This window comes from Apteryx rowi, unplaced genomic scaffold (assembly GCF_003343035.1).
Source record: "Apteryx rowi isolate R43461 unplaced genomic scaffold, aptRow1 scaffold_6, whole genome shotgun sequence".
Lineage (NCBI taxonomy): Eukaryota > Metazoa > Chordata > Aves > Apterygiformes > Apterygidae > Apteryx > Apteryx rowi.
This window is the reverse complement of record NW_020450871.1, coordinates 7,394,243-7,421,717: the sequence shown is the minus strand read 5'-3', so window position 1 is coordinate 7,421,717 and position 27,475 is coordinate 7,394,243. Positions and strand designations below refer to the sequence as shown.

Genomic DNA, 27,475 nt, shown 5'->3' with positions numbered 1-27,475 from the left:
TAGCTAGATCTGGCTCTCTCATTTTGTGCTTTACAGTTTGAGAGTGCTGTGGAAAGTCTGCCTTCTGCAGAACTCCTGGGGCAGCCAGCAGGAAATGTCAGGTGCAGTATAAATACAATGGTTGGGCCTTCTGCTTTGTGGCCATTCACACGTTTCATATGTGAACAAATTCTCTTTCCCTTCTTCATTTGCCTCACAAATATAGAGATTTTAGTGATATTAGTTACTAATATTTATTTGAACACTTTGAGCTGCCACTCTCCAGGTACACTTGAAATGCATAATGCAAAGGTGAAAGTAACTGCATAGTATCCCTGTAAGATGGGTACACACTGTTGCCTATAAAACAAGGAGAAAGCCCAGGAAGATTTAAAAGCTGACTCCCTTGAACTGAGGGAAAGGTTCCCGTAGATTTAACAGGGTGTAGATCCTTAAGGACTTGGTTAGACTCACACCAGACTAGATTCTGGATCTGTGAGTAAAGACCTGATTTTCTTGACTTCTAGAGTGCGACTTTAGCTCAAGTATCATCTATTCTGTCTCTTTCTGTATTTTGTGTAGGCAAGACTAGGAGAGACTGGAAGTGGTAGAGTTTTCTTTGCAAGTATGTTTTACAACACATAGCTTTTTCAAAGTTGCACACCTCTGCTGAAGTGAAAAGCAAATGAATGTCTTCAGAATTTCACCTTCGCTTGCCTAGTGTCACGTCATCTTTGCTATGATGGATGTTTTAAGAGCGAGGAAATTAAGAGTTTCTGACAGCGCCTACAAAGAAATAACAGCTAAACTGAAAAAGCGTTACAAAACCTTTTAAGTCATCATATAGTGGCTTCCAAAATAAAATTTTGTATTTATTCCATGCCTCCAATGAAAACAGAACTCACAAAGAAATAAATAACTAAATTCATCAGTTTTATTGGTGTGTGTTTAGTGTGGTGAATCGCCATCTAGTGTATTTTTAAGACATAGCATAATTACATGGATAGCATAATTACATGGATCATTTTAAATCAATGTAGTAAACAAAGTATCCTGAGCTCAACACATTTTCTAACTAATAGCAGTGCATCGTTTCATTACTGTTTTTCCATAAACGGTTAAAGTAAAAAGTAAAATTTACAGGAATCAAGAGCTAGCTATTTAGAGAAGGACTAGCAAGTGAAACCTTAGAGATGAGGTATGAGATACATTCATCAGCTGATAAACTGGAGGACAAAGATTATAATGAAAAAAAAAAGTTTACAATCTCTTTGCCAGCAGAGGCAGAACACTCATTTTAAAAGTTGCATAAAATCATGGGGGAGAAGGGGAAGAGACAAAAACAACCTGTTTATTCAAGCTGGTTTGCATTAATTCGTCCAGCATCACAAACTAGACAGCTTCCAATACCTGACTGTTTTTAAATGTTTTGTTTATTTATTTATTTCAGATGACTGATCCCTGTAAGTCTGCATCTGATTTTTCTTCCCACTGCCTGATAAATCATCATTTATCATGAGAATATTTGTTAAATTATCGATTCCTCAGTGCTTGCGGATTCTCAGGTCACCTTGCAGATCATTCCATGGATACCACAGGCTTCTTGCATCTCAGATTATTTCATATTATGATTCTATAAACCAGTGTGAAAACGAACCACCAGAATATTTCAACTTTGCAAGTGATGTCTTGGATAAATGGTCACAACTGGAAAAGGTAGTTTCTTTTACTTCATGGAAATCTCAGATGATGTAATTCAATTTTGCTGATGGATGCTGGATAGCATTAGCTACAGAGTAGAATTTAGTATTTTCTTTGTCAGAAATACAGGTATCACTTATGAAACTACTTGCCAAGGATGATTTACTTAATCTGGAGATAGTTTGGGTTGTATTAAATATTTTAAAGTTTGACTTCCTATTTTAATTTCTTCTGTTGCCTTTTAGGATGGAAGAAGACCAGCAAATCCAGCTTTTTGGTGGATAAATGATGAGGGAGAGGAGGTGAGGTGGAGCTTTGAAGAACTGGGATTTCTGTCCAGTAAGGCAGCTAATATACTCTCTGAGGCATGTGGTTTGCAGAAAGGAGACAAAGTTATAGTAGTTCTCCCTCGGGTCCCTGAATGGTGGCTGCTGAATGTAGCCTGTATGCGAACAGGTGAGTAACCTTACCGATTTTGGGGACAAAAAGAAAATAAATAGGAGAGATGTGAAAAACACACTAAATTAATTTAAAAAATTTAAACAGGAGTGAGGCTGCTGTGCCCAGTACATTTCATCTCTTTGTACAGCAGAAGAATTGGCAGCACCTGCACAGTGGCTGAAGCCATGTTGTACTAGGTGCTATGCAAACACCAATCAGTCAAATCACATCCTAAGTTGAAGCCAGTGGAAGCTGAATGCTTACAATCTAAGGCCAAATTTGGACAGTCACATTATCAGTGTGGACATTTTTAGTGCAGTAAATTATATACCCAGACCATTTAACAATTCAGTATAATATATTGCAGATTTCAATCTTTTCGTCTCTCATATGAGGAAAGGCTGAGAGAGCTTGAACTCTTCAGCCTGGAGAAGAGAAAACTGCGGGGGGATCTTATCAATGTGTATAAGTATCTGAAGAGAGGGTATAAAGAGGATGGGGCCAGACTCTTTTCAGTAGTGCTCAGTGATAGGACAAGAGGCAACGGGCACAAACTGAAACACAAGAAGGTCCATCTGAACATGAGAAAAAGCTTGTTTACTGTGAGGGTGACTGAACACTGGAACAGGTTGCTCAGAGAGGTTGTGGAGTCTCCTTCCTTGGAGATATTGAAAAGCCATCTGGACACAATCTTGGGCAATGTGCTCTAGGTGACCCTGCTTGAACAGGGGTGGTTGGACTAGATGATCTCCAGAGGTACCTTCCAAACCCAAACATCCTGTGATTCTATGATTTGCTGTTACAGTTTTGCAAATTGTTAGGAAGAATTTGACCCCATTGCATTTTTAGGAGAAATTGGGTTGAACAAAATATTTGCTAAACATCCGTGATGGAACAATTCAGCATCAACAGAGACATGACTAGGTGATTTTGTCCCACTTCTAAGCTCTGTGACTATTGCAGGTTACAGACAGAACTGAGATTGAGGAAATCTAATTCTATTGATCTATCCAAGATTTCCTGCATCATGACTTGGACATGTCATTCAGAATCTCAGTGCCTCAGATTTCCAGTTGTAGAACTTGATAGGTACCCCTGAAGGTGCAGGATGACTGAAATCAATCATTTAGAACAAGTCTACTATAATCCTTGGGAGAAGGAGGTATAGAAACCCAGTACCTTGATCTTTTTCCTCTGAAAACTTGATTTCAATCACATTGTGCCCATTATCCAAACCCACATTTGTTTGTGTTATAAAATTAATCCCCACTTGAGGGATGTGTTGACTGAGCTGTGTATTTAAATACTTAAGATACCTGATTTCCATCTGTTTATCCCAGATCAGAGGTATTAATTCCTTATTGAAATGAACAATAGCTTTATCCCAGATGTAAATATAATCCAAATGCTGCCCTCATTCATATACTCGATTAAGTATATAATTGTCTCACCACTGACTTCCTGAGTTATGGATCATAAAGAGGGTTCTGAAAAACACTCCAAATCTAGATCTTACTAGTGGTGCAGATACCTTTAATATAGATGATGCAAACCCCAGCATCAGTGTTGCAGATTTTGGGGGCTTTCAGAACCAGCTAAGATCTGGCAGGTTGGGTCTGCCCCAGGTCATTCCTTGGCTGCAAATTTACCCAAGTTCTGCCTTTGTATATGACTTCTGTTTTTCAAGGAATAAATTCTTGGCAGGTAACTCAACTTTCCTATGGCTAGGGTCATCTCATATAAACATAGTAAGGAGGAATGGTCATTTTTCTAAATTGCTTTTTTTTTTTCCCCCAGGAATTGTCTTTATTTCAGGAACATCCCAATTAACAGCCAAAGACATTTTATACCGACTCCAGGTTTCAAAGGCCAAGTGCATCATTACCAGTGATACACTGGCACCTGCAGTGGAATCTGTCATACCTGACTGCCAGTTTCTGAAAAGCAAAATAATTGTATCCAAAGGCAGCAGAGATGGGTGGCTGAACCTCAAAGAACTCTTTGCGTGAGTATCAGCTGTCTTATCAGCATCCCTGTGAGACGAAAGATGCTGTATCAATCAGGTGACATTGCTGAGTTCTAGAGGAATCCTTTGTTTTGGAGTTCATTTCCAAAATACAGACGAGTTAAATCTTTGCATCCCTCTGCAATCCATTCTTCCAACACACTTTTGGGGAGCTGGGTTCAGGTCTGTCAGCTTCTCCTGATTCAGCAGTCTGTCAGCTTCTAAAACCTCACTGCTTCCACTGTGATCACAAAGCAAGTGCACGGAGTACTAATCTTGCAAACAGTCATTTTGTGCCTGTCTTCTAGAGTGCAGCCTAATGCCTCTTGAATTTGACCAGAAGATATCTGTTGCTGACTCTGGGTGCCCAACTGACATGGTGTCAGTTATTTCTTGGTGTCAGTTATTTCTTGACAATCTTGGTAGCCCAGACAGTCTGGATTGCTCATCAGTCTCTTGAACTTAAATGATATAATGTATGTCTAAGACCGTAATCAATGCCTATATATGGCCCCCATTGATTTCAGATTGGGAGACTGTGTGCGTTGAGGCAGAAATTCTTTTTGCATCTACCTGCTGTTAGCCACAAGCACTTTGAGAGCCCTTACAAAATAGTTATAGGTAAAGACAGTGGAATATGCTCTAGGTGCTCACATCTTGAAGGTTATGGTATACAAAGCACATTTGTCACTAGCAGAAAGTCCTCTGTCGCTCTTTCCTGTGATACCTGGTGCAACTGTTTGTTTTGTGAGCTTAAATAATTTTGGACCAAACATTTTCCTATTTATCTCCTAAACTTTAAAAAATATTGCTTCCTTTGCAAAAAAAAAAAAGTTCAAATAGTAATTGTCATATACTTTCTCTTCTGAAGGATGACATCTGCTAACCATAAATGTGTCAAGACAAGGAGTCAAGACCCAATGCTGGTCTATTTTACAAGTGGAAGTACAGGCTTTCCAAAAATGGTGGTGCAGTCCCACAGCAGTTACGGCATTGGATTTACTGTCACTGGCAGGTATAACTTACAGTTGCTCCCAATGTCCTGATTAAGTGGCATGATCACAATTAAATGAAAATGTGACAGTAAAAACTCCAGTAAATGCAGATATTTTGTGAGTGCAGGATCATACTTTTTCCTCACCTTGCCCCTTTCGCAGTAAAACACTGGTTATTAAAAGCTTTTTATAGATTCGGTTGAGATCATCAGCCACAGTGTTCCATCATTCACAGGGCTGACTGAAGAGTAGCAATCAGGACAACCTGCTTATAGCAAAACCAGACAAAGTTGAATTCTTCAGTATTACAAGGACATTTCTGGAAAACTAAAGCCCCTTGGACCATAGCCTTATCTGTTAAAAGTCATAGTTCATAGATTCCGATCTATAACTGAGCACTGCTTTGCTTTCACTGAATATCCTTCCCTCTGATTTATGCATCCAAAGGAGTGAGAAATATCATGAAAACCAAAGAATATATTTCCCAAGGCATTCTGAGTTGGAACTTGGTAGTATGGAGTCAATAGAAGTAATTTAGTTAGTTTCTTAGAAAAATAAGCTGTGATTTAGCTGATCTCTGCAATCTACAAGGTGGGGAAAGTCTCCCCCAAATGGTATGTTCAGTTTTTGTTCTGGAACCAGATTCTGTAATTCAAGCCATGGATGTTTTGCACTATTCTGGAGTAAAGCAAACGTTGGAAATGTTGAACAGGAGGGAATGAAGGGAAATGAGAGAATGTTTAAGATTCCCTTTAACTCTTGTGAACTTCAGACTTTCTAAAGACTTTTCTTGCTGACACCACATCTTCTAAGGGAAGCCTCCTGTTCTTTCCTTTAATTATGCTGTGACCTATGCTCAGGTCTCTCTCAGTGTGTGAAGCATTTTTTTTCCTCTCTGCATTATCAGGTACTGGATGAACTTGACTCCCTCAGATATAATGTGGAATACCTCTGATACAGGTTGGGTAAAGTCAGCCTGGGGCAGTGTTTTTGCTCCATGGATCAATGGATCATGTGTCTTTATACACAGTATGCCTCAGTTTAAGCCAGCAATTGTCGCAGATGTAAGCATAACATTTCATACTGTGGGTTTTATTTCCATTTTGCAAAACTGAAGCAATCTAGCTGGACTCCAGTGCATACCTACTCACTGCTATGTTTGTAGCAGCATTCGTGGTACCTCTCACATCTCTCTTCTAAAGCAATTGTCCCTTCGTTTGATGCCCAATAAACTAAAGGAACAAGTGGTTTCCCTCCTGGTTAGGCCGTGTGACACTGCTGCAAAGTGGGAGAGATGTGATGTGAAAGATGGAGGATAAAGTGAGCTCAAGGTTACTGCTGTCCTGTCCCACACTTAGCCTAAAGCTCACTCTGAGTATGAACTTCCAGCCTGTTTCAGGATGGGCATGGGTCAGTACTCAGAGTATGACATACACCTGAACTGGGGCCCTATTAACCTGAATTTTCAATGAGTTGCCAGCATGTCTATTCCTCCTCTCTTGTGTTTCTCAGAACCAGTCAGTTGGCCTGTTCTCCTCAACATCAGTCTCTTCTGTAGAGAGGAGAACCAGTCTTCTCCAATACAACTGGAAAAGCTTCATTCTAGTTCACTGTTGTCACTTAGCATTGAGTCTAGGACATAGTTGCCCCAGGAAGCAGAAAGCAATCTTAACTAGAACCACTAGATGCACTCAGTGGTCATACATTTCCATGAGTGGTGTTTGTTGGGGGGAAAATATTTTATTTTCTACAACAGCAGGACTGACTGATAGAACTACTCCACATTCAGGATCTCTCATTAAGAAACAATCATTCTCTGTATTGAATGTTGAATTTATGTTGTGTTTTTATGGGTTTCATTTTGCAAACGTTTGAGTATGTAAGTCATGTTAATCACTCACATGTTTGCAAGGTCAGATCCACTGTTGCCTTTTCCTTTCAACAAAATAACTTTCTCTTTTTCTAGACTCTCTCAAGATACCCCATCACCACCTTTTGCACAGCCCCCACAGCCTACCGCATGCTGGTGCAACATGGTTTGAGCAGGTACTGCATGTCTGTCTACTACAGGGGTAGCAGAGAGAGGCTGGGATATAATGCTGTGACAGCTGTGGCTGTTTAGTTCCTTATGTTGCTTTGTTTTTTCAGTTAAAAGAAAGCTAATTAGGAAAATTTGCTCTCAAAGGAGAAGGCTGTGTTCTGAAGTGTGTGAATAGCTAGTCATACCTTAGGCCATTCAGGCTCCAAGAATAAGTCTTTGAAAAGACAGCACAATGGAAATAAATGAGTTTTTTAAAGTGTCGCTTCATCTGAACTTAGAGTTCGCAGTTAGCTTTAAGTTAGCAAGGGTTTCAGGCAGCACTGGATCAGGGAATTACTGGAGTACAGTGGAGTTCCCAGATACCTGAAGATGAAGTGAGCTGTTAGAGGACTTTCACGTGCTGAGAGTTATTTAGCAGCTGTTCCCACTGACCTGTTACTTTATAAAATTTTCAGTTCAGGAGAAATGCTCAAAATGATTTGTAAGCAGTTTTCACACCTTCAGTAATGTACTTCTTATTCTCACACAGGTCTTTCATCTAGACGCAAACCAACCTTGTTTTAGTATTGAGCCCAGGCTCTATGTTGCTGGTATCAGATCCTTCAGCCTTCCTTTTGCTCTAGAAAACTCTAGTTGTCTTATTTAATCTTGGATGCTGGCATATAGCCACATATAGAATCTGCTTTCCACCAGCATCTGATGTGCTTGTCCAAATCTTTTCTACTTTTTTGTCAGCTCTCCCAAGAAAACACCTTTGCTCACTCTCTTTCCAACAAAATGTGTTAACACTTTCTTGCCCGGACTACTCCAGAGATAAACCACCCTGCCCTTGCTGGTGACATGTATAGTCTAGGATCCTAATCCAGGACTGTGTAACAGGATGATTATTGTCATTTCCAAAGTAGCTTGTGAAGTTTTAGGCATGCCAACCCTTTGAAAGTTGAGGGAGGCTGCCCAGTTAAGACCATTCACTGCTTCACTGCTTTTTTCAGAAGTTAAGAAAATTATTGTTGTTTTCTATGCCTCTCAAGCTACAAGTTCATGAGTCTGAAACACTGTGTATCTGGAGGGGAACCACTCAATCCTGAAGTGATGGAGCAATGGAAAATCCAAACAGGCCTGAATATCCATGAAGGTTATGGCCAGACAGAGACAGTACGTTTGTATTCATTCCTGCAATATGCCCTTTCAAAGGTAACAATACTAAAGGCACAAAGTGCTTGATAAATCAGTGGAAAAGGTGAGAATCATTTACATAAACTTTTGAAATAAGCTCTGTATAATATGATTATATAGTTCCAAAATCAGCTAGTTGCAGTTTTTTAAGGTTTATAGGAAGTATTATGACTATGGAGTCCATCCCCCTGCACAAACCATGCACAAATCCTGATCAAATAACTTCATCATCTTTGTTTAGACAGCAAAAATAAAAAATAATTTGTTCTGGGTATCAGCTTGCCCTGTCTGGGGTTCTAGTGGAAAATATTAAATCAGCTCATATCCAAGATCTCTCTGTAACTGATCATAACAGAGCTACCGAAAGTCAGATTTAGGGCATTCTCTCAGCTCCTGATTCAGTCCTTGTCAGGACACAGTCACGTGGAGGAAGTGTTTTGCCTAATCCAAGCCAAGGATAAAGTTTACAAGATGCTGCATAAATAAAAAGATTACCATCTATTGTGCAGGTAACAATATGTGCCAATGTGAAAGGAATGAAAATTAAACCTGGCTCTTTGGGAAAAGCCTTGCCCCCTTATGATGTGCAGGTATGTTGCTACATTACATCTTCTGAGTTCAGCTGCAGTTGTGGGTACATGAGTAAGAGAATGCTGGCTGTGCCCCTCTCTGTCTTCCCTGTGTGATATCACAGATATTTCCCTGAGCTAATCCAAGCAATAATGATATGTCCTTTCTGCAGATCGTAGATGACCATGGGGCTATTCTCCCTGCAGGAGAAGAAGGCGACATTGCTGTCCGAATCCAACCTAAGCGACCGTTTTGTCTGTTCTCTCAGTACTTGGTAAGTTTGAGTTGGCCTGGCTGTGCCTGTTGAGAATCTCAGGAGAGACCTAGTGCAAAGCTCTGTTGACTTACTGAATCCTTATTGAGCAGGATTTCATCCAGTATGTTCACAAGGTCTCACTAAGTTCCTTGACCACTTTGAGCCTGCTCCCCCATAAAGGTTGCTGTAATACACTGTGAGCTCAGGTAGACTCTCCAAAGGGCAAAAGAAGCATCTTTTTCCCTCATACAACCATCTGAGACACCTACAAATTGATCTTTTAAATCTTTAAAAATTACACATTTCAGTATTTCTGGTGTCAGAGCAGGTCTTTGTCTAATTACCTATCACACAGATGATGTGCACAAGATCAGTGGCACAAAAACAAACTACAGCACAAAACCATCAAGTGTAGATAATCTAATGGCTTTGTGGTAGTGGCGTATATAACCTAACATGACTATTCAAATAGGACTATTCAAATAGCCTGAAAGTGGAACAGGCTAAAAAAATGTGTCAGAAGAATGGCTGTTTTGGTTCAGGTCAAAGGTCAATGTAGGTTAGTATTCTCTCTGGTGGTGCTGAGTAGTAGCACATACTTAAGAAAAAACTAGGATCAGGCAAATATAAAAATATTCTTCTCCATTGCATTTGGACCATCATGCTGAATAACCTTTAGGGAACCTGTCCATGTGCTTAATCCTCTTCTGAATCAACATAATATTTGAGTCTCTCTAACATCCCCTGTCCACAATTGGCACAAATTAATTGCTTGTTGTGTAAAAAATAAATATATATACTCCCTTTGGTTCATTAAGTCTTCCATTGTCAAGCTGTTTTTCCTGTACAGTCTAGCCCTGATAAATCAATGTAGTTAATGAAGCTTTTCTTGAAGATCACCTGGTTTGTGCTTTGGTCTTGAAAGTCAGAAGTGAAAAGTTTCCATTGACAAAAGGTTATTGTGGAGATCCCCTGCAATAATAAATCATTTATCTAAGGAGAGTAGGTTATACACTTAAATAATTTGCTGTGATGGATGGGCATTCTGATGTAACACAGCCTTTTTTCTTTAGAACATGAATACACATCTTTTCCAGCTCACATATTTCACTGCAAAACTGCTAATTAATGTGGTTCTGGTTTTTTAACTAAAGGCATAAGAGAATAGCTATAAAATACAGTCTTGATCGTTTTTAGCACCACTGCAAAGTGAGAATTAGATTTCACTAACCATTAAATAAATATTTTGAAATGTTGTTTGACTGTTGTCAGGATAATCCAGAGAAAACTGCTGCCACTGTGCGTGGAGATTTTTACATCACTGGGGACAGGGGGATTATGGATGAAGAAGGATATGTCTGGTTTGTTGGAAGATCTGATGATATAATTAATTCCTCTGGGTAAGTCAGTTGCCTTCAAATTTGCTCATTTTCTTGTTAATGATGATCTGTTTTATCACAATATTCAGTTGGGAAAGTCCGACTGAATGGCTAGCTTGCTACTGCTGTCGTATCTGCATTCTCTTCTAGGTATCGTATCGGTCCATTTGAAGTTGAAAGTGCATTAATACAACACCCTGCAGTCTCAGAGTCAGCTGTTGTCAGCAGTCCCGATCCAATTCGAGGGGAGGTAAAAAAAAAAAAAAAAAAAAAAAAAAAAAGAAGTAGAAAGAATTGCATTTTACTCTAAGCATCAAGTTCCCTATGTGTACTAGGCTTACCTGGAATTAAATATGTTGCAGATTTTGAAATTAAAATAGGTTAAAAAAACCTATAGGTTTAAAAAAAACATGCCCTGACAGATTTTAGAATTTCAGAATTACTTCCCTGTTTGCAGAGTTTGATATGGAAAAAAAGTTTGCATTTTCAGATTTATTGTGGCATCTTTTTGTCCAAGAAATTGTATTCAGGATTTTATTTCTCTCTTTTTGCCAGTAAGCATGTGAAATGATATCCAGAGGGTGTCATTTTTCTTCTTAGATTTCTCAACTTTGCAACATTTCTTTGAGCTCTGGAGTGAGATTTTCAGTTACTTTTTTCTGTTCTGAAACTTTTCAAAAGTTTTAAAGAAGAAGAAAAAAGTGGGAAAAAAAATTAGCAACCCCCCCCATAATTCAGATTATATCCTTCATTGTATTGCATTCTGTAACAGCCAATAGAAAGAGAAAACTAAAGAAAAAACTCAAATTTTCACATTTCTGAATTTTGATACTGAGTTTTGGCAATAAAAATATCCCTTTATTCCCACATCTGGAAGTAACAGAGTCCCTTAACTTTTATGGTACAGGTAGTCAAAGCCTTCATTGTTTTGGCTCCTGCTTTTGTATCACATGATCCAGAAAAACTAACTCGTGATCTTCAGCAGCATGTCAAAAATGTGACTGCTCCTTACATGTATCCAAGGAAGGTAAGTACACCACTTTTCCCCATCTTCACCATAAAAAGACAGGTCTTCTAATTGTGCCAGAATTTGAACTGGTTTTGTCCTGCCTCAGCTCCTTTGTCAACTGTTTTCTGACAAACTCTCCAAACATAATTAAGTAAAGTAAAGATAAATAAAAAAGTCTGTTGTAGCTGTAGCCTTGGGTTCGCTGTATGTGCTAGAAAGGACCCAAAGAGAGGAAATGATGTGATTTTTCTTTGCCAGGTTCCAGTCTTCCTCTCATGGTATAATAGGGTTTTCAAGGGGCTCCAATAGACAGGGCATTCAGTTCTCACCAGGTCCTCCCTTGAGCTCTGTTCAGACTCCCAGCCAGAGCAAGAGAGAAATTCCTACTGGCATCAGGGGGTGGAATCCATCCCTTATACCCAGGGAAGATGCCAGTAACTCCCTGACCCAACAGCTTAAGTGCTGACCTCTTTGGGGTTGTGGTACTTGCCCCTGCAGCTGCCTGCACGATATGGCTAAAATGTACAGTAAGGAATTTCAGTGTCCCAGCCCAGGCTGTGCAGCTTCCCACCTTCCTACCATGGCCATAATACAGGTGTGTCTTTCCTTGCATCTCAGAGATTACTCAGAATGTATTTGGCTAAAAGTGATAATTTTTGCCATTCAGATTGAGTTCATTCAGGCTCTGCCAAAGACTGTTGCTGGGAAAATCCAGAGGAAGGTTCTAAGGAACAAAGAGTGGGGAAGAGCATAACGTGATCCAGAAACTGATGAGAGAATATTTCTGCCATCCATACCAGCCATAGCACAGCATTTGGACTTGGCATGTTATCATTACCCAGAGCCCTAAGAGAACATATGGAGAACAAGCTACCAAAGAAACAAAAGAAAGGAGACAACACTCATGACTTTCATTGAAGAATAATTCCATCATGGCTATAACACAATATGTGATTTTAGGACCACTTTTGCCATCAATTTATAATTTTTCAGAAAGGAGAGAATACAAATAATTAAAAAGAATGAGGGAGAGAGATGGGGAGATTTGGAAGTGTACAAAGGTTCCGTTTTTTACTAGAATTAATATAAATAGCTTCCTTTTAAAAAATGTCCAACTACAACATTTTGACAATTACAAATAAATGAGAAATTCATAAAAGTCTTTGTCCTGTAATCAGTATCAGTAGTGATGACGCGGTATTCTCCCTTCAAAAACTGTCACTGAAACATTCCCAAAGTCTTTTGGGGTGGAACGAGAAAGACATATTTTCAAACTACTTCTCTTTGCCTTGATGAATTCATAATCTAGTTAAATGGTTAAAACATGAGCAAAGAGAAGAGACAAAGTGCTTTGGGTTAAGGTGCAAACTGCACACACTTTACACCAATGTAAATGATTACAAGAAGTAGTATTGTACTGCCTGGTCTGTTTTATACGATGTTCTGTTCTCATCACTTCAAAAGAAGCAAATGACAAGTAGAAAGGGCTTCTCTGCAAATCGTTTTTGACTGGGTGTCCAGATTTCACCTCTCCAAACAAAAGCTAATCTTTACAATACCTCTTCTGGGAAACACGTGTCCTGAAAGCTGAATGAACCAGTGAAGAAGACCAGTGAAGAACCCTGGCAGCTCGCAGTCTGTACTGTTCATAGCAAACAGGTCAGGAATACGTGTTGTTTGTCTCAATGGTACTAGTCATTGAGAAAAAGCAATTGGTACTAAATCAGGAATAATCATTTCTGATTCTTGCAGTATTCAGAGGACTCTGTCATTACTGGATCTTTCCCTCAACATTCTTATTTCATTTTCACGTCTAAGTTTGGAGGTGAAAAAGTGTTAAAGCTGTTGAAGGCACTCTCTCAGCAAAATTTTGAAGATATTTTTGTGGATCCCTAGGGAATCCTGAATTTAGAATGTTTTCCTCTTGCCAGTCTTGAATACTGTTTCCAGTCTTAATACTCTTCTTGAATATTCTTTATCTCCTCTTTTCTTTACCTGCTGTTGTATAGATTTTGTCATTACACTGCTGTTAAAAATCTATATATTATAGCTAAATCATAGAATTAAAGCAGACTAAGAAATAGGTAATATCTTACTATTATTAAAAAGAATTATCAAATTTATTAAGCTTTGCTATTACAGGAATGAAAGAGGATATGTTCTTTTTCAGTGTTAAGAGTGTTGATCACAACCTCAAAGAAAGGTTACATTTAACAAAAAGCTTGCTTTTTTTACTGCAAGCTCTTTTTTTTAAGAAAAAAACAATTAAAATGAATATATATTTCAGAATATTACATAAAAAGAACCTCAATAATGTCCATTTTTGGTGTAGAATTTGGGGGATATTTGAAAGACCACCTTTCACCAACAAAACCTTTTTAGATTAATATTTTCCCACCAGCTTCTTTGTTAGTAGAGTTTTGATTTAAAATGTAAGTACAATCTAAGTTCTTAATTTTCTGCTCCATAAACTGATTCTGAAGTGGATGGTATACCTAATTCTGACATGGATGGCATGGCTCTCCTATATACCTGGTGTTGTGATCCCTCCAGTGTATGTACTGTAGTTATCTGAATGTTTGCGCTGGGTTTTAATCAATTTTGCTGTCCGTTCCCTGTATCAAGCACCCACACAGGAACCTGACTCTCTCTGTCAAGGGGAAAAATTCTCTTAATGCTGTTAACCTGGTTCTTTTATTTTTAAGGGGTTTATTTGTTGAGTTGAGGACTCCTTTACTTTCCCTCATTGTCAAAAAGGGCACTTAGAGACATAATAACAGTTTTTATATCCATGTTCTATGATTTTTGTTCAGGAGTTATAGATTTATTTACAGCTGGTCAGTATTTCTCCATCACCCTTCTCCATGTAGCCTTGGCAATGCTATGAATTACTATTGGTTTTGCCAAATTATCTGTTCTGGAGGGAAAAAAAGGGGTCCAAAATTTGAGAAAAATGCCATTTTCTGTGTGATGCTCTTTATTCTCTTAAAACAATCTTTTGAATGTATTCCAATTTTATCTCTTTAAGAAGGCTTTGTAAATCTAAGCAAAACACTTTCTTTTTGGTCACTGAAATGTTTAGTCTGAATCAAATTAATTGGTTTTAGTCCAATCAAGTTTTGCACATTTTTAATGGTTCTGAAGGTGCAAGTAGCTCTATTCCTGCCTGAACCCCGTTGATAACCATGAGCCAATATTACCGGGGATAGGCAGGCACAGCCGGGGTGAGGCAGCATTGACTCCCAGGGGAATGCTTGCGAGCCCTGGCTCAGCCCTTTCCATCAGCCACTGTTGCCAAGACCATGTTTCTCTTTGACCTTGCTGACTCCAGGGTCAACTAATCCTTGTCTATTTGCATATATACGATATTCCACTGCGTTGAATGTACATTGGCAAAACTTGGGATTCGGGCATAAAACCAGAGTCTCTGCCATTGTAAAAGCTCCTCGTTAATGATATGAATTTTCCTTCCCTCAGCAAATTAGAAGTGAAGAATCAGTAATTCTTGTGAGGGTGTCTGGTATTACTATTTTCAGTGATGATAATGAATGATATTGCTAGTCGTGAAATGTTTTATCATGGGGGAAATGATCCTGCATTAGACTGCAGCAGGTCCTGTCTAAGTACAGGACAGTTCCTGTGCTGCGTATATCCAGTAAGTCATGCTTTTATTGGGAAAGATACTCATCACTTCATTAGATTTCAGTGCCTCACCAAAAATTACAATTGTGACAAGACAAATAACCATTCTGCATCCAGCCCACCAGATTTTTTATGCTGTCAAATATCACTGAAAAGATTAAATTGTGCAAGCTCTACATATTTGAGTTCATTTTCGTGATAGGCAGATTAAATATTACTATGACAGCTCCTGCTGAGGAATAAGGAAAGAAACAGACTGATAGATTAGTTACTTTGCCTTGGGGAATAAAGGTTTGACCAAAACTGAGATCAGTGTAAGAGGTGCTATAGCACACGGTGGCAAGCAGACAGCTTATGACAGTGACAGATGGTGGTGAAAAAGTTACAGGCACATCTGGGCAAGGTGAGTAAGGTTTGTCAAGGAACTGATCCGTTCCACAGCAGCAGTTTCATTTGGGGATGTCTCCTAAAGGTAGCAAGTTCATAAATGTGATGTAGAATGGCTAAGCTGGATAAAATGATGATCACAGTGCCATGAACTAACATTTCAGTTGTAAGACAAACCCTGGGGTCGTCTTGGCTCTCACCCTTTGGGCATTTTCCAGCTTAGTCTGGCTGCTCTTGATCTGCTTTGAGAAGATTGCCACCATGAGCCTGGGGAGCTAGAAAGAGTCGGTCCCAGGTATAAAGGGCTTTGGGGAATGTACCACATCAGAGATGTGAGGGTAAGTGGTTACGGCTGAAGATAAGGGACAAGGGGTGAGTACAGTGCTGAAGACAAAAAACAGGGACAAAGGCAAAACTCACTCTCTTTGCAACTTCTCTCAGGCCAGAGACGTTCCATGTGGAAAAGAATTAAATCAAGAGCATACCTATAAATGTCTTTTTTTTTTTTTTTCCTAGTTAGTGGATAGCTTCATCCTTTGTGAGAACAGGAAAGAAAATTAAACCTGTATATCACCAGCCACTCACTTAACCTTGTATTGATCCTAGTTACTTGTGCTTAATGGTTAAAAAAAGAAAATCAATACATGGGCCCTGGTTTTAGATTTATCATGGGCCTCCAGGACTGTGCTGGCTCCTGCTCCCACTGCAGGGTCTTCCAGAGAGGAACCAGGTTTTATTCTATGCTTGATAATGTTCATGGACATTTACCAGAAGCTGCTAAATAGCATTAAAATCTCAGTTTGGCAAGGTCCTGAAACAAGCTTCCAGACTGTTGAAAACAAAAAAAGGAGAAAGAGAGTAGCAGTGGAAAGGAAGAGAGTAATTGGACTTCAGAGCATTTAGGAATATTATGGTGAGTACAGATGGAAGATAGCATTCACAGTGAACAAATGCAGAAGTGTCTAAATCAAATTTGAGAACTTATATGATAAAAATACTGAAGTATAGGGTCTTGGGATATATGTGGTGAATGTATAAATTGGCAAATGATCAAGCTAAAGCAGTGAGAAACTTGATGGAAATAGCTTGGAAACATCCTCCAGCTCCATGTGATGGAAGAGAAATAGAGAATCAGCTGCTAGTGCTTTGGTGTAAGAACAAATAACCTTCTTACAATGCAGACAACACATCTGATCTTTTGTTTGACTAATGAGAGTTGTGGGCAATTAGCAGCCCCAGGGATCACATCATGAATCCATGAGGATCAGCTGAGCTACCGACAAGATGCCAGATCAGTGCACTGGATTAAGTCCTTAAAAAGCTGGTAGTGCAAAATATAAAAAAGCAAGATAGGGAGCTTTCCATTTAATTGAATGGTTAAAAACATCAGCTTTGCCATGATTAGCCTAAGTGACTTCAATTAATGATTCCTCAATTCATAACTGGATCATCTTTCTTTCTTTGTCTGGAAAATTTCAGGATAATGATTGTCTGTTTTTTTTCATTATTTTTGTTCCAGGGTTCATAGCAGCAATTCTACCTATTTTCTTATATAGTCTACAGCATCTACATATACATCCTCTTCTGCCATGAAGATGTTGTTTAAATTACGGACTCTAAAATCCTCGTGGACTCTGAGGTCTCCTTGTAGAGTTTTCCATGAACACCCCAGGTTGCTTGCCTCTGATTTATATTCGCAGTATGAGTCTGTCAGGCGGGGTGAACAGGAAATGCCAAAGTACTTTAACTTTGCAAGTGATGTACTGGACAAATGGTCTGAGATTGAAAAGGTAGATGATCTCTGTTGTGCAGATGAGATACTTTAATTCATTTCAATTCTTTTATTAAAAAAATTCAGTTACTAAAAACAATTTGCATTAGAAAGTTATACAAAATCTCACTGTTTTCTGCTTTATTGTAAAAGTATCGTTTCCCTCAATTAGCCCCCCTCTTCCTGATCTCTCAGGCTAGAAAGAGTCCTGTGATACTGCATCTTCCTGTTGTTTTGTTTTGTCCTCTGCCTATGCTACTTTTGTTTATTAGCATTCTGCAACTGTGTCCAGAATATCAGGGATATTAGGTGAAATATTTCACAATATAGGAGCATTAATGCTCAGCATGAGGCTTGGACTGAAATAGGTCTGAACTAGTACTTGAGTCTGGAGACAACTGGGCTGGTAAAGATTTAGGGTTTAGAAAGGGCAATTTTATTGGGAATATCTGAGCTTGATCCATAGCCATAGTAAGTCCCATGGGACAAAGGAAAAGTAATAGCTTATATGCAAGTTGTGAGATATTTGGATCCTCTATAATTTGCAGCTATTTGTACATTATAATTTCCTTGTCTTTCAGAAGAAACTGTTTCTGTTTTGAATCCTTGTGTTGTTTTGTAGGCTGGAAAGAGACCATCAAACCCTGCCTTTTGGTGGATAAATGGAAAAGGAGGAGAAGTGAAGTGGAGCTTTGAGGAGCTGGGGTTCCTGTCTCGGAAAGTGGCCAATGTGCTGACTAAAGTATGCGGGCTGCAAAAGGGGGACAGAATTGTTGTGATCCTGCCGCGGATCCCAGAATGGTGGCTGGTGAACGTGGCTTGCATGCGAGCAGGTCAGTGAGCGTATCTGAGCTTTGGAGAAGTGTTTCTTAATGCAAGTAGGTCGAGACAATCAAGAATTTCTGTTGTTTATGATAAAAAAATAATGTAAATTATTAACCTAGTCACTTGCCTAGCTACCAAATATGCAGGCAGTCCTGATGGATTTGCACTAGGTGCTAAAGGACGGGTGACCTGTGCAGCAAGCGTGGAGATGACAGAAGACCATGGAGGTCACCAGATAGGTCTGCATTTCATTCCTTACAGGAGAGCACAGAGCAGTTACATTACTCCATTGTAACTGTTTGGCTGGGAATGTCAGGGCAAATTCATCTCAGAGGTCAGTTTGGGAGTAGTTAATGGAGTTTATGGTCTTAGAAGAGGATCAGATTTAAAAAATGCCATCCCAAAATAACCTTATTGCTCTTCCAGGAATTGTCTTAATTCCAGGGATATCCCAATTAACAGCCAAAGACATATTATATCGACTCCAGGCTTCAAAGGCCACATGCATCATCACCAATGACACACTGGCTCCTGCAGTGGATTCTGTGGCATCTGAGTGCCAGTTTCTGAAAACCAAGCTAATTGTGTCCAAAGGCAGTAGGGAGGGATGGCTCAACTTCACTGAATTGTACAAGTGAGTATCCATTAGTGACCCTGGTCATGATGAAGAAAGCAGAGTTCTTCTCCACAAGTGCTCATTTACCAGTATTCATTGACTACAGGTATTCATCAAATACCGACATTAAGCCTTTGTGATGTTAATCACAACTGCCTGGTTGCTGTTTCCACATCAGAGCTGTTTAATAATAATGGTCTTATACCAGGAAGTTTCTATTCTGTTTTTCTTAAGGGGAAGTCTGTATGAGAGTAAAGTGTAACACTACGTTCTTTTAGTCTAATTTGGTCAAAAGCTTCTGTGAAGCTTGTTTAGGGTAAAGAGGAGTTTAATCCATGGATACATTTTGAAGTCTGTGTAAAGTAACTATTGAAGTCATGGTTGCATTCTGTGTTTTAAAGGAACCAATCTGCTGACCATTCCTGTGTCAAAACAAGTATTCAAGACCCAGCGTGTATCTTCTTTACCAGCGGAACCACAGGTTCTCCAAAGATGGCTGAACATTCTCAGAGTAGTCTTGGTTTCAGACCCCTGTTAAGTGAAAGGTATGAAAGGTTTGGGCCTGGCTGAACATGCATTAATTTGAGCTGCATAGTAGAGCTGATTAAAAAGTACTGAATAAGAAATACTTGATGTATGGCCCCAGTCCTGCTTCCTCTGATGTCAGACTAGAAGCTCCAGCAGATTTCGAGGGGAGTGGGATCAGCTCCTGTATTTCCCTTTTTTCAGTGAATGTCTCCTAACCCTTCCTTAGAGTGGTTCAAAGGACAGCCATCAGCTGGGAATAGTCTGGAGCACAGCACCAAGAAAGGTCATGCTGTTTGGGCTACAAAAAGCTTTGTGACATGTAGCTGCAAAGAGGCAGAGTTAATATTGATTTCACAGATCACCCTGGTGCCTCAGCAGCCTTACAAATCATGGTGAAATACCTTGTGTCCAACACAGCATCCATGCCTGCTGCTGCTTCAGCCTTATCTTCCTCCCTAATAGAAAGTCACTTCATTGGAATTCAGACTGCTCTCTTTCCCTTACTCTACCCTGTGTTATGACTGGCATCATTTATTTATCTATATATTTATTTATACATATGCAGGTACTTAAACTTTAGGTATTCTTTTGCCCAATAGCTAGCTCATAAAATGAACCTACTGAGAGTGCCCTTTGCCCATGTACCTAGTTAAAAACCTTGGGCTTGTGTGTTGTGTTTTTAAGTTTTTCATTACCTTTCATTAATTTGTTTTCTGCTGTATTAGGTACTGGTTGGATTTGACTCCCTCGGACATAATATGGAACACAGCAGACACAGGCTGGATACTAACTTCACTGGCATCTCTTTTTGATCCCTGGGTTTTTGGATCATGTATCTTTATACACCACCTCCCACAGATTGAATCAGCCGCCATCCTAAATGTAAAGAAAAACTCATGGAGATGTGTTAGTATGCAGAAAGTAGGGAGCAAAACTAGTTCTTAACTGCATATATAGATTTAATTGAAGGTTGTGCACACTGTTTTATTTAAGATACTGTATCCTTTCTCTAGAGCCCCCATTTAGATTTTTAATGTACACAGAAGGAGCCAGTCCTTCATATTCTTCACTCGTAGCTGGCAAGTGCATGAATGAAAATCATCCCAAACACCGCACTAATTGCTTGCCTTTTGTTCCAGTGAATATGGAAATAGTATTAGCTAGTACTAATGTAAACTGAAACAGAAGTGATTCTATCTGTGCTGACCAAGATGAAAGTGAATACCTCCCCGTGACATGGACAGAGAAAGGCTTATTCTGCCCATGCTTGAGCTTTGCAGTGTGAATGACATGCAGACATGTTAGTTTGGGATTTTGTTGAATCAAGTATACTGTGATTCTCAGGATGCTGCACCACCTGTAGGAGGGTTTCTTATCCCGACAGGGAGTATGTAGTGTTTTTTTATATAGAAAGGAGAGCTACATTTGCCCCCTACATTGCTGGTTTACTGTACTTCCACATGATGATTTTTTTTCTGAACTTCATATGTCCGTCTTGTTATTTAACTCACTAGACTCTCTCTAGACACCCTGTGGGCACTCTGGTTGGTGCTCCAACATTGTTTCGCATGCTGGTGCAGAATGATCTCTCCAGGTACGTCAAGAGACGATTTACTAACATTTAATTATCTTAACTACACTTTAATGATCTCCCAGATCTAGCTATTTGACCCAAAATAGGGGAGTAATTTAGTTTAAAATATCCTTCATGAAAAGACAGTCATACAAAATGTGTGGACTTTGCAGAGTTTCATGATCAGGTGCAGAGGAACTTGATTCCCTCAGTGTGTGACTTCGTGTGGCCATTGTACATCGTTCTCTGCACCAGTTTGTCACCGACTTTGCTGCTGCTTATTCCTCCCCTTTCACACCTTTTCATTTGGACTGTTGCAGGGGTCAGCAATCAGGGCTCTGGCTCAGCAAATCCCTGTGTGGTTGGTTATAAACATGTGCTTAAATCCCAGCTGACTCCAGCAAAAGCCTTACTTTAGGTTTCATGTGTGCTTAACTCTTTGACTGTTACTACTAGTGTGCATAATGTTGAGCCCAGACAAATATCTTTGCTTTATCAGGAGCCAAAGTAGCAGGAATCCCCTGATTTCCACACTCCATGAGAATAGCTGTCCCAGTAACCAGCTCTCCAGTATCACCTGTTTATACTTGCATGCCATTTTGCTACCAGCGACACCTGCAAACTAAACAGGTCCTTATGTTGGCCAATGGATTCAAGTGCCTCTCTTGATTTTTAACTCCCTGTGAAGCTACAAATTCATGAACCTGAAGCACTGCGTGAGTGGTGGGGAGCCAGTCAACCCAGAAGTCATGGAGCAGTGGAAAAGCAAGACAGGGCTGGACATCCATGAAATATATGGCCAGACTGAAACGGTACATTTGTAGGATTGATATTCTGTTAGATCATTATAATTCCTTTTTGCTTTACTGTGTTTTAATGTTTGTTTTCCAAGAACATGGTCTATTTCTTCCTTCATGTTTCTGTGAATGTTGCAGTAACCTCTTTCACAGATAATCACTGAAAGAACAGCCTTACATGGCTTTGTTTACAGAACCTGCCAGAAACATGGGTTGTTGGGAGAGGACGCGCTCTAATTTTTCCATAAATATTTCTAAGTGACTGTGATAGATGAGGGCATAGCCTGTGTCTAAGGAAAAAGACTGGCTAGCAGGAGGATGCATTCTGTACAGGTAGTGGACCAGAGTTCTGCTGGGGAGTTTCTTGATCTTGCCTATTTGTACCATATGGCACTAACATACAGGATCCTATGGATCTTAATTCCTCACTTTAGAAGTATGCTAGAGAATAAATTTATTGAATTCAATGTAAGTATAGTTTACTTGTTTACTGTAGCTAAAACTTGGTTTTGATTGTGATTTTTGCAGGGAATAATCTGCTCTGTTTTTAAAGGAATGAAGATTAAACCTGGATCAATGGGAAAAGCAGCTCCCTTTTATGATGTTCAGGTTTGTTAATGTAGTTTGTTGGCTGCTGTTTAGATGGTTTTCATAAGCGTTTTTTTTTTCCCCTGGAGTAAAACACATGTTGTTTTTCATTCTAGATCATAGACAAAAATGCTAATATTCTGCCTCCAGGACAAGAGGGGGAAATTGCTGTCAGAAACAAACCCATAAGACCGCTTGGTTTTTTCTCTAAATATATAGTAAGGAGTTTATTTTGTCCTTCCCCTCCCCACTCTCCCAAAAATCTCTCCAATTCCATAGTGGTTACAAAGGCTGTATATTTTTTTCTGGTTTCCAGGCTTGCTAGCCTGTCTTTGATTCATGAATTACAGTAGCAATCTGACTTTCTAGAGAGAATCTGAGAAGATTCACTTTGGAATTGAGCGGGAAAATGTAAATCCAGGCTTCAGGTCATCCCATTCTTTGATTCAGATTTTGGTTCGAGACCTTTAAAACCTGGATCTGAAAAAACAGCTTAAAGCGTTTCCCTAACATATCCTTACCAGTGACCATGATCTCGCTGAGGAGTACCATATGTGCAGTGTACACTATCTGAGAAGCTATATAAATATCTATGTTAAGGATTGACCAAAAGATCAAAAAAACTAGAGCAGAACCAAGTAATTGATTTGTTTGGATTGTTGGCAGTTAGAAAAGGAAAGAGAAGAATTTGTCTGATGTTGAGGCAAAAAAAGTATTTTCAAGCATTAAAACTGGAAATTTTTTTAAAAGTCAGCAGTCAAACAACATGCTTTTTTTTAAAGCTGTCTTACCGTCTTTTATAGCAATGTCAGTACAATTATTGAAGATCTTTGAATTAAAAATTAAGTTCCAATGAATTTAACATTGTGTATCATAGCATAATGTATAGCTAACACATACTCAAAATTTAAACTCCTATTTGTAAACCACTGCAAGGATAACCCTAAGAAAACAGCAGCAAGTGAACGCGGGGATTTTTTTGTCACTGGGGACAGAGGGACTATGGATGAAGATGGATATTTTTGGTTTATTGGAAGAGACGACGATATCATCATTTCTTCAGGGTCAGTTTGCATGCTTCTTTTCTAAATCTGTTGTTGTATAAACTTACATGCTGTGCTCCTGACAAGTTTCTGACATGATGGTCCTGTGGTGAATGCACTGGCCTGTGACTTAGGAATACTAGCTTTTATTATTAGCTTTTCGTATATCTGCAGTATCGTCTTGATCATGTCAGTGGCGTCCCTGCACCCCTCTTTGCCTTCAATATCTCATCAGTTTAAACAGAGAGTGGAGACTTCTGGTGGTAGAAGAGGGATATTAATTTAGTTTGTGGGGTTTGGGTTTTTTTTTTTTAACTAAAATTGAAGGTCATTTCTATCAAAGTCAAAGAGCATTGAAACATTTTATTTTGAACATGTTGAAATGAAATGATTAGATATTGTATAGTGCTTGGCACAATGAAGCCCCTATATGATGCGATGCCATAACATGGCATCAGCTGGTACTACAGACCCCAACTATGAGAAGGATGCAGGCTCAGTCAGGGAGCGGCCAAGGAAAGGGGAGAGATGGGGAAGTAGCCAGTGCCCCCACAGTCCTCCATCACATGACCATCATGACATACTCCTGCTTTCTAACACATTTCCATTCTGCCTAAAGATTCTGTAGTGTTTTAAAAAATAGCAATTAAAAAATTTCTTGGTACTGGTTTTCATAACACCAAATCCTTCATTATTCTGTTCTTACCTAGGTATCGCATTGGGCCATTTGAAGTAGAGAGTGCCCTGACAGAGCACCCAGCAGTAGCAGAAACAGCTGTTGTCAGCAGCCCAGATCCCCTCAGAGGAGAGGTAATGATGCTGAACAGCAGCTGGGGAAGCAATATGCTTGTTTAAATATGTAACTGTATAAAGCGGTTCCTGCTTTACTGAATAATGTACAGTTATAAGGCAGTCATGTCACCATGGATAATCCTACTTGGTGTGATGAGTACACCCTTCGCCATTTACATGCTCTGCTCTTCTTAGTCTCTATGGAGAACATTACAGTGACATATGCTTTTCCCTCATCAGACCTTCTTGTTATTAAGCACTTGTCTACACATTGAAATTGTCTTTTCTGGCTATCTCAGTGTAGCCAAAGTTATACCATAACTGATCCAGCATTAGACTTGGCCTAAATGTATGAGGAAAGCACAGTCCTGCTCTGGGATGGTACAGGCCTATTGTCCCCAAGCATGAATGTCGGGGAAATAAAATATCCCTCAGCTTCAGGGAGAACTCTGCAGAGGCGCCTGTTAACCCCTCCTTCTAGATGCCCTCTGGGAGGATAAAGCAAATGCTCTTGCTGTGAAATGAGGGTCAGAAAACTGCACTTTCAACTTTTCTTTCTTTCATGTACATGAAGTTGGGAACAACCGCTTCATACATTGTGCTGGTTTCTTTGTTCCTCCCTTTTGCATGTCATGACTCAGAGCCATACTACTCACTGGTAAACAATGTATCAGCTCTTAAAAATTGATGGTGTCAGATCACTTTTATTGCTTTTATCTTGTAGGTTGTGAAAGCATTTGTGGTCCTGTCCTCCACCTTTTCATGTGGTGACCTGGAGAGCTTAGCCCTTGAGTTACAGGAGCATGTCAAGAAAACTACTGCTCCATACAAGTATCCCAGAAAGGTAAACGCTTCTGAGTAAAACTTTAAACACAGGACACACATCCATAAATCTCAGAAGAATTATTATTTGAGTTTCCATGACTGATCTGAAAGAGACAATGGTCAAGATTCAGGTAGAGTACTGACTCCAGAAAACCTTTCTTATATATCATTAGTTTATGTTGTTTTTTATTTAGAATAAAGTTGTTTGTTTAAGCCTTACAAATATTTCTAGGCTGAGTATGCTATGCTAGTTAGATCTTCTCCGTATTCTGAATCAGGGTCAAAATCATAATTCTCCATCTTTTACTTCATCTTTAACCAAGCACTCTCCAGTGACTTTAGTGGAAGTACCTAACTGAATCTGAATAAGGATTTATGCACTGGTCCTCACAGTAAACAAATAAAAAGAATACAGAAGGATACACTTGGTGTTTCTCAGAAATCCCAGCACTACAGGAAGGAGCTACTAGCAGAGCTTTGGTTCACTTGTGCAGAACTCAAGGGAGCTAAGGACCATTAAAGACTTTGTCCCAATAACATCCCTTCTCTCTTCTTTTTCCGTTCATCTCTGTCCTCTGATATCCTTTGGCTCTTCATCCTTCTACTCCAGTACCCAATTTGGTTAGCAGGGAGGCAGCTACACAGATGTTTGGCTATCCAGGCAGCCAAAGAAATTGTTTCATAAGCTGCACATTGTGTTGCCTTGATTTGGCTTGGACTTGGTCCTTTAGACAAGCAGTTCTTACCGATGGAGTGCTCCTAAATTTTCACATGTGCTGAGAGCCAGTCTTGCAAAACCAACTCAAACTGACTCTGTAGTGAATATGCTACATTGTTTTCTGTCTTTTTTTATGTAGATGGAATTTGTCCAACAACTGCCAAAGACAGCCACTGGGAAGATCAAGAGGAACGAGTTGAGGAACAAAGAGTGGGGACGGATGTAACATTGTTTGGAAGCTAACAGAGCTCTTTCATTCAGTTAACACTGTGTAAATTTCTCTGATATAACCGCCCTCCTTCTTATCTGTTTTCTTTAAAAGCCTGAGCATCTAACATCATAGATAAAGCCAAGATGTGACGTTCAAGTCTGCTTGCAAAGCCTCTAATGTCAGTGCCACGGTTTCAGCTCCTGAAGCACTGCTGGGAAAAAGAACAAACCGTATAACTCCATTCTAGCCCTGGATGTTCCAAAGTTCACCAAAAATTTGCTGGTGACCAATCTCTTTTATTTAGCATCCAGATCAAAGAAAACTTGTTGCTGATAGTGATTGCCTAACTCCAAGCTTCAGAAAGGACAGGCATGGATCTGAGTGGTTCATATGCTCTGTCCTTAAAAGGCAGCATGCTTTCAGTGGAATGCATTCCTCCTAGCATTTACTGAAAATGGAAAGACTCCTCTATTGATATCACCATATCACCTTCATAGACCTCTCTGTTTAATACATGTGCTGCTGACAAGCAGGGCCAGCTTCTCCCATGCTCATCAAGTACTGTCTGATACCGAGAGTAGCCATAACTTTGTTGCTCACCCTCTGTACTGATCTTTACGCATAGACAAAACTCCTGTACTGCTTCTGACGGTCTGTGAAAAGAAGTTTGCTGTTGGACGACTGATCCAATCTTTAGAACAGACCAGAGCTGTTTGCCATGCTGGCTGCTTGCTGCAGGACGAGGCCATCACAGCAGCCATTCAGATAGCAGTGAAACCAGTGAACAAACTGCTGTAATCTGGTTTGGATGATCGCATCTCTGTTTAATGTTTAGCTTTATGAAGAAGCATGTACTGTACACAGCCTTACTTGTCACAGTTGCATATGCAATAGTGTGCCATGTTTTAAGGCTGTATTAGTTCTTAGCTGTTCATCCTCAGGCTTTTTTTAATTTTGTCTACTCAAAAAAGATTTCATTTTCTGAGGTGAATTTTCATTAGCTGACAAAAATGTCTCCAGCCTTCAGCAGTCCCATTCATTAAACAAGACATTGCTGGAGAACAGCAGTGTCTTTGGGCAGGAAAGAAGGTCTTTTGCAGCTGTGTCTTACTGTTTGGAGTTCTCTGTCTGCTGTCATCACAGAGTGAGATTTGGAGAATGCTACTTTTGAGAAAAGAAAACATTTTATTTGGTTATGTCAATGAAATAACTTCTGTACTAGTGACTGCTGAAATGAAAGCAAATGTCAATAAATACAATGTTTACTTCGTTCCTCTTTTTTGACAGTCGCTTCGTTTTTTTATGCTACTTAGCATTTCAGAGATTTCAGAACACTTTCAGGTTTTTAGGCGCATAGATTACATAATTATAAAACTAAACATCAAATTATCAGTCGTCTTTGCCCTCAAGTTTCTTGAATGCACTTGTCTGGAAGTGTCACTTGTTGCAGCCTCAAGCTCTTTTCTGTACCCAGTTCAGTTTCCCTTAAAAGTCATGTACTCCTGGACATCCCAGGGGCTCTTTACATCTTCTAGGTCTTTCTGCTTGGCTTTAGTCAAGTGTTTTACTGTTATGCACTCAGCCAGACACAAAAAGTGGGATGATAA

At 39.5% G+C, this 27,475-nt stretch overlaps 2 protein-coding genes across 3 annotated transcripts; both read left to right on the top strand.

Annotated features, from left to right (window-relative positions):
- Positions 1-1,439: 1,439 nt before the first annotated feature.
- LOC112974399 (acyl-coenzyme A synthetase ACSM4, mitochondrial-like) lies at positions 1,440-12,614 on the top strand. 2 transcript variants are annotated; one of them, XM_026083312.1, is made up of 13 exons: positions 1,440-1,695; positions 1,926-2,136; positions 3,919-4,126; positions 4,998-5,141; positions 6,029-6,185; positions 7,088-7,167; positions 8,194-8,317; positions 8,848-8,928; positions 9,081-9,182; positions 10,437-10,564; positions 10,694-10,793; positions 11,451-11,570; positions 12,220-12,614. In XM_026083312.1, the coding sequence occupies exons 1-13, from the start codon at positions 1,495-1,497 to the stop codon at positions 12,304-12,306; spliced, it is 1,743 nt and encodes a 580-aa protein (XP_025939097.1). In that variant the 5' UTR covers positions 1,440-1,494; the 3' UTR covers positions 12,307-12,614. The 2 variants fall into 2 exon arrangements, with proteins under 2 accessions (XP_025939097.1, XP_025939098.1); XM_026083313.1 differs by lacking the exons at positions 4,998-5,141; positions 6,029-6,185; positions 8,848-8,928; ... (3 more) ...; positions 11,451-11,570; positions 12,220-12,614 and having other exon boundaries at positions 8,194-8,280.
- A 4,556-nt stretch (positions 12,615-17,170) lies between these two features.
- Positions 17,171-26,438, top strand: LOC112974400 (acyl-coenzyme A synthetase ACSM4, mitochondrial-like). Its single transcript, XM_026083314.1, has 13 exons — positions 17,171-17,371; positions 17,975-18,185; positions 18,604-18,811; positions 19,195-19,338; positions 20,047-20,203; positions 20,836-20,915; positions 21,583-21,706; positions 22,220-22,300; positions 22,396-22,497; positions 23,216-23,343; positions 24,033-24,132; positions 24,839-24,958; positions 25,797-26,438. Exons 1-13 carry the CDS (start codon positions 17,171-17,173, stop codon positions 25,881-25,883), a joined length of 1,743 nt encoding a protein of 580 aa, XP_025939099.1. The 3' UTR covers positions 25,884-26,438.
- The last annotated feature ends 1,037 nt before the right edge of the window (positions 26,439-27,475 follow it).

Excerpts from the sequence above, each read along its gene's own strand:
- LOC112974399 (XM_026083312.1), top strand. The coding sequence starts at position 1,495 with ATGAGAATATTTGTTAAATTATCGATTCCTCAGTGCTTGCGGATTCTC. Across the intron at positions 9,183-10,436 it reads GTCTGTTCTCTCAGTACTTG|GATAATCCAGAGAAAACTGC; the intron begins GTAAGTTTGAGT and ends GACTGTTGTCAG. Across the intron at positions 10,794-11,450 it reads CCGATCCAATTCGAGGGGAG|GTAGTCAAAGCCTTCATTGT; the intron begins GTAAAAAAAAAA and ends TTTATGGTACAG.
- LOC112974400 (XM_026083314.1), top strand. The coding sequence starts at position 17,171 with ATGAAGATGTTGTTTAAATTACGGACTCTAAAATCCTCGTGGACTCTG. Across the intron at positions 20,916-21,582 it reads GTGCAGAATGATCTCTCCAG|CTACAAATTCATGAACCTGA; the intron begins GTACGTCAAGAG and ends CTCCCTGTGAAG. Across the intron at positions 23,344-24,032 it reads GATATCATCATTTCTTCAGG|GTATCGCATTGGGCCATTTG; the intron begins GTCAGTTTGCAT and ends GTTCTTACCTAG.